The 15569-nt window shown below is 39.4% G+C and overlaps 3 protein-coding genes across 5 annotated transcripts in view; 1 reads left to right on the forward strand and 2 right to left on the reverse strand.

The window, feature by feature from the left end:
• The window catches only part of LOC145491264 (armadillo repeat-containing protein 7-like), an 8705-nt gene extending 8128 nt beyond the window's left edge, over positions 1 to 577 (reverse strand). For both annotated transcript variants that reach the window (XM_081470433.1, XM_081470432.1), the window contains exon 1: positions 324 to 577. In XM_081470433.1, coding sequence (XP_081326559.1) covers positions 324 to 570 — 247 coding nt within the window. In that variant the 5' untranslated portion in view covers positions 571 to 577. The remainder of the gene's footprint in view (positions 1 to 323) is intronic.
• Positions 578 to 583: 6 nt separating this feature from the next.
• On the forward strand, positions 584 to 6172 carry LOC145491268 (ras-related protein Rab-24-like). Of its 2 annotated transcripts, XM_081470436.1 has the most exons (8): positions 585 to 802; positions 1761 to 1829; positions 3141 to 3219; positions 3575 to 3642; positions 4637 to 4736; positions 4917 to 4970; positions 5067 to 5117; positions 5414 to 6172. In XM_081470436.1, exons 1-8 carry the CDS (start codon positions 686 to 688, stop codon positions 5494 to 5496), a joined length of 621 nt encoding a protein of 206 aa, XP_081326562.1. In that variant the 5' UTR covers positions 585 to 685; the 3' UTR covers positions 5497 to 6172. The 2 variants fall into 2 exon arrangements, with proteins under 2 accessions (XP_081326563.1, XP_081326562.1); XM_081470437.1 differs by lacking the exon at positions 5067 to 5117 and having other exon boundaries at positions 584 to 802; positions 5414 to 5509.
• A 135-nt stretch (positions 6173 to 6307) lies between these two features.
• Positions 6308 to 15520, reverse strand: LOC145491249 (putative ATP-dependent RNA helicase DDX47). The gene is made up of 16 exons (XM_081470405.1): positions 15384 to 15520; positions 15209 to 15302; positions 14723 to 14846; positions 13517 to 13581; positions 13320 to 13391; positions 12951 to 13021; positions 12100 to 12147; positions 11660 to 11731; positions 11064 to 11122; positions 10911 to 10968; positions 10220 to 10302; positions 9581 to 9644; positions 8693 to 8830; positions 8125 to 8195; positions 7188 to 7317; positions 6308 to 6615 (listed from the first exon to the last, which is right to left on the reverse strand). The coding sequence occupies exons 1-16, from the start codon at positions 15435 to 15437 to the stop codon at positions 6487 to 6489; spliced, it is 1332 nt and encodes a 443-aa protein (XP_081326531.1). The 5' UTR covers positions 15438 to 15520; the 3' UTR covers positions 6308 to 6486.
• Between the last annotated feature and the right edge of the window lie 49 nt (positions 15521 to 15569).

A 15569-nucleotide genomic window follows, 5' to 3' on the forward strand; every position in this document is an offset into this window, starting at 1 on the left:
GGAGACTAGTGTAGATTAAATTAAAGATGGAGTGTAGTTTTTAGCACAAGTGTATTTCTGACTTTGAAGTGCAGTCTTAGTTTCGAGGTGAATGGGTATCGTTGATACGGAATAGCAGTTTTAAGTTGCATTGAAAATGCTGTTTTAGGTGGAGGTACAGTTTTGAGGTGGAATTGTACATGATTTCCCCTGAAGGTGCATAACTTTGTGATGATGGAAGTGCAAATTTGACCTGGAGGTAAAAATATCAGGTGGTGGAAATGGCGTTCTCAGACCTCGTCACTCTGGCTCAGAACAGTGAATTGAATTCTTGAAGACATTACCTTGTCTATCAGTATCCTGAAACTCTGTCACTAGGGCCTGTAAATATTCAAATCGGCCAAGATTGTCTGGACCAGTTTTGCGGTCGATACGAGCTTGACTTGTGAACATTTCAAATGAAACCGCTTTATCATCCTTAGTCCGCCATGTTTCTCCCCAGTGCTGGCGCGTGTCACAACCGGAAACAAAAGGAGGCCGGAAGCTGGTGTAGACCTGGGCCGTACAGCTGTATGCAGTTGCGTGACTCATTTTATTTTCGTGTTGTTTCTTTCATCATATAAACATATAAACGTATGTTAATTTCAATTAATCGATTTCCACATACGGTTTACCAAAAGCTCTCGTGAATAGATAAAGACTTCAAATGGGGTCCAAGGCAGAAAAGAAGGTAGTCGTTGCGGGCAAATATTGTGTCGGCAAAACCGCTCTGGTCACCAGGTTTACAAAGAATCGATTCTGTGAGCTATCACCTTATCAACCGGTAGGTTTGAATTGAATTCGCTTTAATTTCCCAATTAATCTCACCAATAATCCCCACTATGTTTTTGTTAAGCTCTATGCTAACGACGTAAGCTATTGTAATAAATTTGCTGCTTTAATTTCAGTTTTTCGTTTCTGCAGAACAAAGTTCAACATCGATTTTCATTTCCATGCTTGACCATGTTTAAGGGGTTTAACAAAAGTTTTTACTAAAGATGGAATTTCGAAAGAATGTCTTCAACGTTGCTGTTCTCTTATGTTGCAATAAGTGTTCTTTTGCGTGGACTGGGATTACGAAAGGAAATCTTCCAAAGTTACTGTTCATACAGTAATTGTTATTTTAGCAGAAAACAACTGCACCCCAAAAGAACCAATTCCGAGAAATTCGGTGTCACGCTGTCACACGTAAACCCATTCTTTGCAATTGAGTGTGCCGCGTGTTTAATTATTCCAGCTACACAGTGAAATCCCGATTTTTCGAACTTCCAAGACAAACAAAAATAATAATTGGTGCAAAAAATCGGATAGTTCGAGAAATCGGGGGTAAAATTACAGTGTTCGACTCTGAGGAGAGGGAAACACCTTTTGGTTCGAGTTATCGGGAGGTTCGAAAAAATGAGGGTTCGAGAAATCGGAATTCCACTTTAGTTTAATTTCCCTTGCTTGTCTTCAATGTTTGCATTCTACATTTCAAACTGTAGAGTAGATATCGCTACATTATCAGAAAAGAAGATGTTTTTCGTTGTTTTGTCGGTCTTAGTTAAAGTATTAAAGCTTGTCCGTACATAACAACCATAAGCTTCGTTAAAAATTTGCTTGTGCTTTCGAACATCTGTAGAAATTCAGGGAGCCTATCAGTAGAGCCGAACTTTTTGCACCATTATCATAAAACCGAATCTAAATTAAGTTCACGGAAATGTTTATAACAGGCTATTTTAATACCTTTCTAACATTTCCAGACGATAGGTGCAGCCTTTGTGGCTAAGAGAGTGATTGTTGGTACTAAATGCGTCAATCTTGGAATATGGGTAAGTCAAGAGATAATCTCTTGGGGTAGGTTAAATTCCACGAAGCTTCTCTAGCCAAGCAATGCTAAGTAATGCTAATCGCGTTTTCAGTCAGTCCATAGTTTTGTTTGTTTTAGCTTTGTTTTAATTTTTTCGGGGCGCCTGGCCTCGCTCCCCTCACTCGAGTTGTCGCGGCAGCAACTGCGGGCAATGTTTTATAAATTTTCTTTATTTCTGATCCCTGATTTTCATCCCGAATTCGAAATCAGTCTCTGCATCTCCGTTATCTCAATGTCTCACGAAAGAAGTTTAAAAAAAAGCGCTTAAACGGAAGGACAAGGGGTGACATTTCATTTCACGCAAATGGAAAAGCACTGATATTTCTGTTGACGTCTATCATAACTGTCCGCATATTTTTTGTGCCCAATGTACACAACGCCAAACAGCTGTGTGATCGAGTTTCAGTTTTGGAAGTAAAATGCAAACAACGGATAAACAGTATAATTTACATATATTATCAGGTGCTTTTAATAAATGGAGGAGTGCGGAGATCCGTACAAGGTTCAAAAAAGTAACAGAAATCGCTATATATTTTTGTGGATGATTGTCGGGACCATGATATTCACTTATTATTGTACGACATCCTAGCTTTTTCCTGTGTTTCATTTCATTTCACAACATCGTCAAGGAATTTTATGATCCGTTCAAAGATCAGCAAAAGCTTTACTGGCTCATGACCTCTGAAATCGTACTTAGTCCGGTTGAACAATACTGCAGATAATTTTTTTTGAAGGTGATCGATTTGTCTAAAAGTAGAAACATCGGCTGACAAATGGCTTTAGTTTGGTACTTATGTGAACATGTGAATGAATATGTGAATGAACGAACGAAGGAACGAATGAGCATTGCGATAAAAAGGGTATGTTCCACTCTTCTTGGGTGTTAGCTAATGACACAATACGTTGTGTCACGATCTATGGTGCGCCATACTAATTATGCAACGCTTTTGGGTGGTGTACCATGAAATATTGCCACTTTTTTTTTCATTCGCGAGCGTGTATACCAAGAAAATACAAGAGACGCGTATCACATAACTGATCTACCATGCCATAGGATATACATTGGCCAACGTACACCATCAATGCAGCGCACGATAGAAAGGTTGGATGTAATACCGTCCAGCATACAACGGCTTTCCTGTGTTCTGATTGGCTGTATTTTCTATGGAATGGTATAAAGTGCAATACGAGACAGTCTTGTTGCTTCCGTGTATTGAACATGAGTTTTCTTCGAATTTTAACCATCATCTTCCTTTCTCTTATCCTTTATCAGGACACTGCGGGCTCTGAACGCTTTGAATCAGTCAGCACGTTATACTATCGGGGAGCTAAAGCAGCAATTGTTTGCTATGGTAAGATTTTTCTGGTTCTCTCATCTTCGTGTTTTTAATTGTACTGACTGCGTCCTTGATTTGAACTTTCGCTGCGCACCAGGATTGGTTACTATCGTGCAAAGTTCTTAGCCGACTGAGAAGATATGTTGTTTTTCTCGTCAGACAATCAATGTGCGTTATCTTGCGCAAGTTGTGATTGGCTCGGTGCGTTTCTTGTAAGTTTGTTCTGATTGGCCAGACTCTGGTAGTGGTCCTGCGGCAGTCATTAGTAAGCTAGTCCAGAGGCACTTCTATGACTTATGGTTTGATTTCAAGTTCGTGCAGGGGCTCCGACCTGTTGACTTCTCAACGAGTTTATTTTGCTTATGATCAGATTTAACTGACTCCTCCAGTTTTGAGAAAGCGAAGTTTTACGTGACGGAGATAGCAAAGCACAATGAGGTGAGTAGCTCCATTTTTAAGTCAATCTAATAGTACCTTATTGATGAGCGACGCCGGACAATTTTTCGAGAGTGAAATGTATTGTGCTATGAATCTGCTGAGACAAAAGCTTCTGACTGAGCTCGATATGTGCTGCTACTTACCAGGTTATTGTCAGCTATATTACGCTCGAATTGAGATCAAGGAAATACAATGTACGTTAAGACAGCTGGGAAAGATGAGGAGGATAGAAGGAAAGACAGGCCACTTTTCTTCTTTCTCCTTCTTTCTTGCACGTTTTCCCTGGACTGTCTGTCCCTGCTGTGTTCGTTTGTTTGTTGGCTGACTGACTTTGGACTGATCGACTGAAGAATAAGGCTGACTGTCTGTCTGCCTATCCGCGTGAGTAACTAACCGGCCGACCGACCGTCTGACCAACGGACTGACTGACCGACCGACCGATGCACCAACCCACCGACTGACTAACGAACGAACTGACTGAGTTCCTCTGCATACGAGCCCGGTCAACCGGGCTGGCTCGGTTTCCGAGATCTCGCCTTGCCACCCTTGCCTTAGTAAAAATTTCGACGTGTTAATTTGAGAAGCCGGGCTGACACGGTTACCGAGATCTCGGTAACCGGGATGAAAATTTTCGCATATGAACACTCTAGCCCGGGTAACCGGGACGAAACCTTTTAGACAAAACAGCTTCGCTTTCGCAACAGAGCGACCAAACTGGCACAATATTTGTCTTGTATGTACTTCCACTTTAGGAGTATGCGAATTAGCTTTATTAGTAAAGTAGCAAGAGTCCACAAAGCTACGACAGTCGCGAACGATACAAGTTTATGTTCCACCATTTTGGTTTTGTTTCTTGGATTCCATCCCGGTCGACCGGGCTGAAATTTCACATATGAACAGACCACAAAATTCGTCCCGGTTACCGAGCTCATACGAAGAGGCCCTCCTTTCATACGGACGGACTATTGATTTTCACACCCGCCTTTCGTTTCAGGATTGCTGGATTTACCTGTGTGGAACAAAGCGTGACCTGGTAAACTCGGGTGAGCGAAACAGAGATGTCCCTTACGACGCAGCAGTGAATTACTCCCAAAGTAAGTATTTCGTCCAACCATTCCTATCTAATTTTATCTACGAATTTTCTTCGCATCAGGCTGACGAGAGAAATCACCCGTCTTTAATTCAATCTCATGATGCGTGCTTGAATTTCATATCGATCGATTTTGAAAGACAATTGTTAAGATTTCTTTTCAAAAGTACATCTTCCCCTCTAGGGGTCAACGCAAAGACAGTGATGGAGACGTCAAGTAAAACGGGACAGAACGTAGGTAAGTATAATGGCGATCAAGAGTAAAGTATTTAACATCATCGACTGCTTTTTTAGAACTACTGCTCGTGACTTTTTTGTTTCTTAACTTCTCCAGACGAGCTGTTTTTGAGAATAGCTCAAGACATACTACAGGAGATAGCAACAGGTACAAAAACCACATTTTCACATTTTGTATAAGCCGTGTCAAACAGGTTGCATTGTATAATATATTCAAGTATATTTAAACTCCCATTATCGTCTTCCCAATTCCATGGTGAATAATTTACGAGCCCTTGCAATGAAAATAGCGAACTTAGGAATGATTCGATTATACTATCATATGAAAATTCATTTGCTATATCGCTTGCACGGTGACGAATTTATCTCAAGACTGCCACTTTGAATTGGAAAATTTCTGTTTCGAGGGCTCTGCCGTCATCTTATATTTCTGTTCCCTTACAGATGACACAGTGCCTGCACTCAAGTTAGAATTCCAAGACCCGTCACGAAGTCCCCAAACAGCACCCTGTAGATGTAAAACTTGAGCGAATTTAAGCCGGATAACACAAACTGACACCCTCAAAACTACTGTCCGGGGAGGGCAAAGTAATTATGCTGTACATCAAAGAGTGCATGAGGAGTAAATGGCATTTATAGTGTAGCATGAGCGCTATGGACTCAAACGGATACAAGAAATATGACCTGTGCACAGCATTAGCGTAAAATGAAATACGGGACTGAACCATTGACCTAAAGGAGCTGTCATAGTAGACCGAGTAATCTTTTGCGACGTAAAAATCATGTTACCTTCAAAACAAAGCAGACCTCGAAAGAAACGTTTATAACGGTCGAGAAACACTAACGAGGTATGTCAAGACAAACAGGATCTAAGATGGTTAATATTAGGGAGGTTTAAGGGGAATTACGTATAAAGAACACTTTCGCCTGCAAGAGGTTCATATTCGTTTTCCTGGAATCACGGAGTGGCCAGAGGAGAAAAACGCAGGCCGATCCTTGAAGACATTTTCAAGCAACATGTAAATAGCTTATTCTGGAAGAAGAACGTTGTAAGATCGAGGAAATAAAGTAATGTAATGAAAGATTTCATCACCAAATAAAAATATTAAAAAATCGTCCCGATTGGCGGAAGTTCGTGTTGTAATTGAGAAGCAAGAGCGTGCAAACTTTCGTAACTACACGTTTCAGTAATTTCAGGTTTGGACGTGAGTGTTTACATGATACGTTTTCAATACGTTTGTGAAGTCACGGAGAAAAAAGGCTTCAACTGAAAGTTGTTCACCAGTTTTGTCACTTGTTTTGTACATATACAAACAACTGTCAATCTCCACAACTTCACACATGTAAAGCCACAACTGACATTGCGAATAGCTATAGGCGTCAGCATGTGATCTTCAAGTTCTATTATAACTCGTGGCTAGCACGCCAGACGCGACCAGCAAGCTGTGGGTGGAGGGGATAGTACTTCGTGGCAATAAAGAATGTACCATTGCACATGTCATCCCATAAAGCGTCGGTTATTTAAATTTCTTCCCCTTCTTCTTGCCGGTGGCAAACTTCTTTTTCTTGCTCGGCATTCTGATCTCCTGGCTGTCGGCTTCATCTTCCAAGGGTCTTTTCTTTTTCTCTTGAATCTCTCTTAGCTCCTGAGTAAACAAATCAAATGCCATAGTCAGAAGGCAAAGTTTAAGTGAAACGTTTACATCCCAAGCCTTCCAGGGGCATTATACACAGGAAATATTAGGAAGGTTTCACGCAACCACGATGACGCTGCGATTCTCTGGATCTTTACAAGTTGTCTCTGTGTCAAAGGTCTCCGTAACCGAACAGAAATATCAGTAATTTACTGTCGTGATGAAATAAAATTTGGTCATTAAACGTAGTTACGTTCCTTTTGCCTTCGTCGTCGACACGTGGTGGACCCAGGAGAGGCACAAAGCGTAGGGGACTATATAGAGGGAACAGAGGGAGAGGACTATATAGAGGGGACTATGAGGGAGGAATTTACACCCCCTAGGGAGGCAACTATGTATAGGAGGGTTATGAAGGAAAGGGACTTTCTTGAGAAGGTATCATACGTAGGGATTTTCACAGGAGTATCAAAGAGGGAACTTTGCGCCCTGCAGACTATTTGTATTAGCGATCAAGGGAACACACAAATGGCGGAGAGCTTTGCCGAGAGAAAAAGACCCGATGGCATTTCTCTGCACCCTCGTACCATCTTCGCATATCTCTGTGCCTCCGTGACTCGCTCCATCAGTAACATGACTTCCTCCTCCACCGTGGGGTACAGTGGCAGCTTCTTTCCAATAAGCTGCTCGATTCGTTGATATAATTCAACATCGTACCTACAAAAGAATAAGAAGGGGTTTCTAATGACTCTGCCTACCAAGCGAAGTTGTCTCTCGCGTCCTAACGGTTACTTCGTTAAGCGTGCGAAGGTGACTTTGGCATCACTGTGTTGCGTACACTGGCAATAAAACTTACATTACAACTTATTTGGGAAAATCGCAGGCACAGCAACGTAAAACAAAAAGAAGTATGATATACACTCTAACTAACTAAGCTTTCACTACCAAACTTCTCTCATAAGCTCATCTATTGTCAGATAAAGGTCCACTCAAGGTCCCAGCTGCTTCATAATGACAGCTTTGTATGCTGCAATCGTCAGTTTTCGGTTTAAATTTGTTGCTCTTCCCCGGCCTAATTGCACTTTGATTGATTGGCCGAGCGATGTATTCAGCTTTACTTGTACGAGTTATCACAAAAACTCCTCTTCTTACAACGAACTGTGCTACAGAAATTTGTTGAAATACAGTGCTTTTTCCGCGCTGCCGTCGGTTGCGTTTTTTTCCACGCGCTTGAAACTGATCGAGCTTTGATTGGTTCAATTGATTGGTAGGTCGTGCAACCACCGGGGCTTTAATTGTACGAGTTATAATTGGACACGCTTGATTTGTTTAGCTCATTAGCATATTTGTCATGCGCAGTTTGTTCTGTTAGTTGAAACCTCGTGGTCGATTGAACTGTCACGTTTTCTATCATGCAAGTTTGTTCTGTACGGTCTCATAGACGTTCATCAAATACAGTCCCATAAGAAGAAGGCTCGTCTAATAATGAACAAACAAATCTCGTGACAAAGAACTTGAACTTACTGTGTGACAAAAGTGATAGAGCGTCCTGAGCGACCAGCTCTTGCTGTTCGTCCAACTCGATGAATATAATCCTATGAATAAAGAAGCACTGTCATTGGTGAGAGAAGGAATAAAGTTCATGGGTTGTGACAAGAAAGGAAAACCATGTAAACAGAACCAAGAACCAAGGCAACTTTTCAGTATGACAAAAACTCAACTAGAATTGACTGATGGTGACGAAAGAAAACGTTACAATACAGACAAAGCTAAATTCATAACACTTTGTAGTCCCATTAAAAACTCTTTCTAGTCTAAATCAAAACTCTTGGTGCACACTTCCTGTTTATATGTTTATAAACAATGTTAACATGTCTACCTTCTAGGCTTAACGAACCAACACTTTACTCTGATCGTAGTTCATAGCTTGCAACGGATAGAGGCACTGCACCTCCCAGAGATGCTAGCCTATCTCAGAGGTACCTCTCGATTCGCACTCCAACACACGAACCTTTTTCAAAATGTCAGCAGACTTCAAAGAAAACAAATAAAACAAGGATGTTACTGTTCAATTTAAGGTTAACATATTTACCTTGGAATGTGTTGGTATATCAAAATTAATCACAACATCCACATGAGGAATATCCAGTCCCCTGCTAGCCACATCGGTAGCGATCAGAAGAGAACGGTCCTTAGACTTGAACTTGTTTAAAGCGCCGAGCCTTTTAGACTGAAAAAAAAAAATACACTGACCCAATGCATTGTTGAGCAGACAGCTGACAGGAATAATAAAACCAAGCAACAAAGCGATATTAGCTTGTTGTATCACCAAATTTTCACAACTGTCGTGAAAAAGAATCTGAGAAAAAGGGTAAGGAGAAATTTATCTTTTTGAGCTTGGAATGTCAAAGGCTGACAAACACAGGTGCAGTTCTTCGGCTTCAGTGTGAACAGTACCAGTTTTAAGCAATGTTCCTGAAGCACTCAGTTGCAAGAACAAGTTGTAGTTCAGCAAGAGTGAGTTCTTCAGACATTATCTTTTCACTTTTCCTCAAGCAATAGAACGCCACAAGTTGAAGGAACGACACTTGGGCCGAGTACCTGGTGAGGGTTACAGTTTTTCATATTTGCAGTCTCTAAGACTGAGCTGACGCAACACCCTTTGGCAAATGTATTTTCATCAGACGAGTTTTTAGTCTATGTGAAACCACAGTTTCATTTTTTAAACAGTCAAAAGACCTTCAGACCTTCCCAGTAATGCATTCTGTGCTTCTAATCCAGTAAGTGTACAGCCCGAAAAAAATCCCTGAAAAAGTCTAGCCAGGGTGGCCAAAAGTGTCAGGGGTGGGGAGGGAATGGGAGCAGCAAGGGTGGTCACTACTGAACGTATATGTTCTATACAGTAAATAATCAGAATCGTGTAAGTTGATCATGGATTGGAATCTGATCAACCTAGTAACTAGTTGCAGAATCTATTTACCTGATTCATTTGCCCGTGAAGAGGAACAGCTTGCAGGCCGAGATTCCTTAACATTAATGTTACCCTGTAAAAATCAAAAGTAAACGACTTGTAATAATGGTGAAATGTGGTTCCAGAAAAGAATGAAGAAGGTCAACTAGAAACTGAACGGTAGTCATTACAATGATCAAAACTATCTAGAGAAGACAGCAGAAACTGGCCTTTCTTGCTTACCTACATAGGTAAATTTTTCTTTTTGAATTTCAAAGAAAAAAGATTACTACCCACTGAAAATTCAAAATTCTTGAGCATTTCATTTCTTTACCTTTCAATTATGATAAGCACACAATTTTGCTTTGACTTCAAAATGGTGAAAACTGCAATGTGAAACTACTGAAAGCTGCCACATACAAAATTTTCTTTAAATTGAAGGAAACCTGAATAATAGTTTACTAAGACAGAAAAACATGACAGAGAGAATAATTATAATAATCCATAAAAGGACCGAGGATGGTTTAAGATGGAGAAGACTAACAAGGATAAATTGAGGCTAAACTTTTCAAGATGCACAAACAATGACATAGCTCTCGTAAATGCTTTCATTCAGATTCAGAAGAGAAACTAGCCAATGTTAATAATGACAGCGACAAGCTATGTTACCTCTGCACGTTATTGCATGTACCACAAAAGACCATGAAGGTATTTCCAGCCAGTTCATTAAGCACAGATACAAGGTAACAGTCCTGTGGTGAAAAGCAGGGTGTGGTTATCGTTCATCTTCTACAAAATTAGTTTGAGATTGGTAATTTGATATATCTGGGGTAAAATTACAGTGAAGCAAATCTAAGGGGATTGACCTTCATTCAGGTTATCAGAAGGTTCATCAAATTGATGATTCAAAAAAATTGAGATACACTGTGGATAGCTTAAGCCACTGCATTTTCTTGAATTTTATTAATTTCCACCAATCAGATGCTTCATGGTACATTTATTTTTTTGCACAGACTCACTTTCTATCAACACATTGCCATAATTGCGGAGCTCTAGCCGCCCAAAGGCTGCAGAAGGGCCGCCATGCGGAGCACCATACTCATAGGAACCCATGAATTGCTTTTCTCCTGGTCATCATGGCTAGCAGTATTGCTCGGGGGCATGTACCCATGACAGCGACGAAGTCACACAACATGGCGGTCATACCCCAATAGGTTGACCAAGACATGCAGCCTTGGTTTATAGTGTACCTCTTTGATATTGGACATCCGTGTTATGGTCAATTGACACATGTCAAGACAAAGTATACAGCTTGCCTAAACCTATATATTACAGAAATAAGGAAAGATTCATTCCTTACCTTAAATTTGTTTGGAATAAATAGATAACTCTGTTGTAACTTATCAACTGTTGTATACCTGGCACAAGAAAATATCAGTCAGAGATGTTTTCATACAGGTGTACATCTTTGGAATGTTCACTACATGCACAAAAACAATGTCAAAAAACTCACTTTGTTGCAACCTCAACTTTAACCGGATTTTGTAAAGATGCTCTTTGAAGTTTTTCTACCTGTGAAAACAAAACATTCAAAAAGAGACATTGATGGAATATCCTATATACTGAACATCTTGCAAACACAGTCAGTAAGTTATTGTTACAGTGCAAGGTGAAAGTCTCAAACTACTTCATAGTAACCATATGTATGCACATTGATACAATAAGTCAAATTATTCTTGCATTTTGGTTGGTTCTTTTTTATGAGCTGTTGGAGGAGAGACAAATAAATGATGTCATTGGCATTCTTTTTTGGTTCTTTATTAAGTTCGTAGTGCTTCAATGTGACAGTGGGAGAAAGCATACATGTAAATTACTTTATTCATGCTTTCACATTCCTTTGATCTGCAACAATAAACTACTACTAGTTACCCATAATATTTTTCAGAACTGCTCACTATTCTACTGCACTTAAGACAACCATTCTGGAGGTGAGATACGTAGATCATGATATTCCAAAAGGATTATAGTCGCTCTAATATGGCCCAAAACAAATTACATTTAACACAAAGCTTTTGGGTCACAATGCTAAATTCTACAAAGACATGTCACCTTTTTGGTCATAGTTGCTGAGTACAGATATGTTTTTCTTTCTTTGGGAATGATCTTTAATATCTTGTCAACCTGTAGTTCAGCAAAAGTGAAAGTACATATTAATAAAGAAGTGATTTTGTATACAAAAATAAAAAATATGATTCTTTTGAAAGAAAAATACTAACATTGATTTCACGAATCACTCCAAAACTGTCTAATTACAGCGATGTTTGAAGTGAACGGACCAATTTACTCACCATTTCCACAGAAAGCATATCACAGAATCAATAAAAGAAAATCCTTGGTTACATAACATATTAAGTACCATCATTTTACTACAGGCAAACACCAGACTGCCATGAATGAAAAGGTTGTTTCCTGAAGGCTTAATATGCAAAATGTTCAATCAAAGAAAAAGCAGTAAAATTGTCAGAGCATTAAAAGCTGACAAAACTCACCTCTTTTTCAAAATCAAGATTTAAGATTCTATCAGCTTCATCCATAATCTATACAGAAACAGAATAATAAAAATATACGTGACTTTTTAGTTTAATTTGTAACATAAATACTATGAACATTTTTATTGCTTCCTGCTTGTCTTGTTAATTTCTCTTCAAGGTGATTCCACTGAATTGCATTGAGTATCCCTTGTGCACACATTTGTCATGTCATTAGCATGCCGTTGCACATACCAGCGATAGAGAAATAAATGCTCATTTTCTCTTAACCAAGCACAGCGACCAATATTTTTATTGCATAATTTTAGTGTACAAATTTTCCTCTCTAAGTTAGAAAATTGAACAAAAGTTTTACTGATAGAAAAGATATTTATTTAATAGCTAAAAGCACACACAAAACTATTACTTGAGGATGTTAAATAAACTATGATCTTAAAAACAATGATCCGAGTAACATTTTGAGTTGATGTTGTTTAAAATGCATGATTTTCCACAAATTAGGGTAGCAAGGGTGGTGTGGGTGGTGAGGGGTGAGGGGTGAGGGTTGTGGGAGTGGCCAGAGTGGTGAAAGTGGCCAATTAGGGTGGCCAGGGTGGCGAGAGTGGAAGGGGTGGCAAGGGTGGAGAGGCTGACAGGGGTGGCAAGGGTGGCAAGAGCAGCTAGGATGGTAAAGGTGGCTAGGGTGGCAAGAGTGGCAGGGGTGGCAAAGGTGGCAACGGTGGCCAAGGTTGCCAGGAAAAATCAGAGGGAACATTAAAAAATTTGGGGAGTTACCTTAAAGGCGTCATGCAGAAACAGGTCAGCATGTATTGATAAATAGAGGTTACTGCCAGAAAACAACATTTACCCACCAAATATTTTAATGTTCTTAAATTGAATCCTTTTGTGTTTTCCAAGTGATCTATGAGCCTTCCTGGTGATGCTGTAATTTATAAAATTCATATACATCCATTGATTATCCATTGAATGATTGATAAACAGTAACTCTAACACACTCAAGATAATTCAATACTTGTTATAGCTTGCACTGCAGAACTAACATCTTCAAACAAAAGTTCAAGCCAGTGTCTATGTTAAGAGAAGGAAAATGTGCCTTGGCACATAGTTCATGCAGAAAGGAAATATGCCTTGTAGTTTTTGTGCTAGCAGGATACTAATGGTCAGATAGTTCAATTTTACACACACAAAAATTGTTCTTTATAGCTTTTACATGTACTTACCTATAATAATATGTGGCTTCTTGGACAACATGAGTGCTTGTGACATCATATCTATTCCACCAACAATAACAGCTGTAGACAGCAATTAATAGTAAATTAAGCATTTGCAGAAATGACAACCTGATTAGAGCACCATTTAATACCAGTAGCTGTTTTCAAGTAGAGAGGGAATCATTACATGTGAATAAGATACTCACCACACTTCACCCCAATACTTGAACCTAATGCCTCAAACTGTTCAGAAATCTGAAACGCCAGTTCCCTATAAAACACAGAAGGTAACAATTTTAGCATAGCTACTTAGCTCCTGAAGCCCCCTTGAAAATGCCTTTTCTGGTTTTTTCTCTGTATCAAATACACTAACAAAAAAATTATATTACACTCTTCTCTTCTCACGCTATTATATTTTTAAATGTAGGCTCAAGAATAACTCAGCACCACTACAAATTATTGATTTTATTGAATGACAAGTTTTTTTCTCCTTATTTCTCTTCCTCTATAAAGATTGTAAAGAACAATAAGGGAAATGCAGTGGAACTGCTTAACACTAACCACCTCAGAGACAGGGGAAAGTATTAGCTTTGTAGAGAGGTGACCATTATGGGGAGGTAAGGTTGTAAATTAATAAACCGCCTGTTTGTTCGGGGGGTGCAACATTTTTATCGAAAAAAAAAATGTTTTTGATAGAATATAATAGGTAACACAATCAAAATATAATATCAATAAAACAGAAACCAAACAGAAACAGAGACCAATGTAGTGTGGTACAGATCAAGTGTTGTGACTTTTGACAATAAAGCATTGGGTTTTATCTGCTCAGTTCGTCAGTAATTGATTAACTGGCCATTATCGAGAGGTCTATTTCGGCAGTCAGGACGTGCTTTAGTGGTCGTTGCTTTTATGGAAAGGTGGCAGTTGTAGAGAGGTCAAATTAAGAGTGAATGTACGGACCATCTGCCGGAACATAAAAATGTGACCATTGTAGAGATGTGGCTGTTGTGAAGAGACAACAAAGAGGAAAGATGGCAATGCATGCTGGTGAAATCTCCTCCTTTGGCATGCACGTGTACGAAACTCAGACAGGATCAACTTGGATTGCTGATCTAATTAACAGTGGCCACTTTTGTTTATGCCTTGCTCTAGAATAGTTGCCATTCTTATTTAAGTCAGAAAACTGATCTGATCCGGTCTCAGTTCTGTCCCTGCATGTTTTCTGGCTTGAGTTTTTCGAACCTACTTTACACTTGAACCTGTACATTTCAGTTTGTTGTAAATGTGCTATCATTACCATCATCACCTTTGGAAGACTGTATTAAGAACTTGGTGATCTTAATACATTGAGGTGACAGGTAGAATAAGTCTCTCAAAATTTATTAGATCTTTAGCAAATCAAATAAACAGACCTTGTTGGTGTAAGAATAAGTGCATATAGTCTCTGTGGATTTTCAAGTAATGTTTGAAGAACTGGCAAAGCAAAAGCTCCTGTCTTCCCTGAACCTGTTTCAGCTAAACCAATAATATCTTTGCCTGTGAATAAAATGGTTTGACATGTTAACACTTTATCAACCAGTAGTGGTACATGCAGACATCCACATGTAGTCACGTGTGGCAGCACATTTTCTTTATCCTTGAAACCTGTCTGCTTACCAACATACAACAATGGTAAATGGTTAATAGATACAATACATTAATTTCGTCCACTATAGTACAAAGAAATTAAGGGAATGAGAAATTTTATTTGCAGTTACATGTAGATAAGTAAGCTTATATTGTGACACTTTATCATTCCCAATATATTTACGAATAATTCTATTGTTATCAGGAAAAGTGACACTAGAATTCGGTTCGTTTTGCTGTCATATTTATTTCAAAATATCACTATTTCTCACCTTGCAAAGCGACCGGGATAGCTTCCCTTTGAATTTTTGTTGGCGACTTCCAACCAAGTTGCTGGCATGCTTCGCAGAGAACATCCACAACACCCTGATAAAAAAAAAAGTATTAAATTAGTAGGCTTCAACTGAACTTACGAAACACTGATATGAACCTCTTAATATCCCTTACCAGGGATTCAAAAGTAACTTTTTCACTCTCAACTTCTTCTTCGACAGTCGCCATTTTGAAAGTTTCTCCACGTGATCGAACGGCTATGTAACCAGGCCAGGTAACCAGGCTAACCAGTGAAGTCGTAACCTTGTTCCCAGGGTCCTCTCTCTACCTAAGGGTAGAGGTAGAGAGAGGACCCTGGGA

The sequence above is a fragment of the Orbicella franksi genome, chromosome 6, assembly GCF_964199315.1.
Source record: "Orbicella franksi chromosome 6, jaOrbFran1.1, whole genome shotgun sequence".
Taxonomy (NCBI): domain Eukaryota; kingdom Metazoa; phylum Cnidaria; class Anthozoa; order Scleractinia; family Merulinidae; genus Orbicella; species Orbicella franksi.

Bases quoted from the DNA above. Each gene is read 5' to 3' on its own strand.
- LOC145491268 (XM_081470436.1), top strand. From the start codon at position 686: ATGGGGTCCAAGGCAGAAAAGAAGGTAGTCGTTGCGGGCAAATATTGT. The intron at 4,737-4,916 runs GTAAGTATTTCG...CTTCCCCTCTAG, and splicing joins AGCAGTGAATTACTCCCAAA to GGGTCAACGCAAAGACAGTG. The intron at 5,118-5,413 runs GTACAAAAACCA...GTTCCCTTACAG, and splicing joins ACTACAGGAGATAGCAACAG to ATGACACAGTGCCTGCACTC.
- LOC145491249 (XM_081470405.1), bottom strand. From the start codon at position 15,437: ATGGCGACTGTCGAAGAAGAAGTTGAGAGTGAAAAAGTTACTTTTGAA. The intron at 15,303-15,383 runs GTAAGGGATATT...TTTTTTTATCAG, and splicing joins AAGTTACTTTTGAATCCCTG to GGTGTTGTGGATGTTCTCTG. The intron at 7,318-8,124 runs GTAAGTTCAAGT...ATTCTTTTGTAG, and splicing joins TCTATCACTTTTGTCACACA to GTACGATGTTGAATTATATC.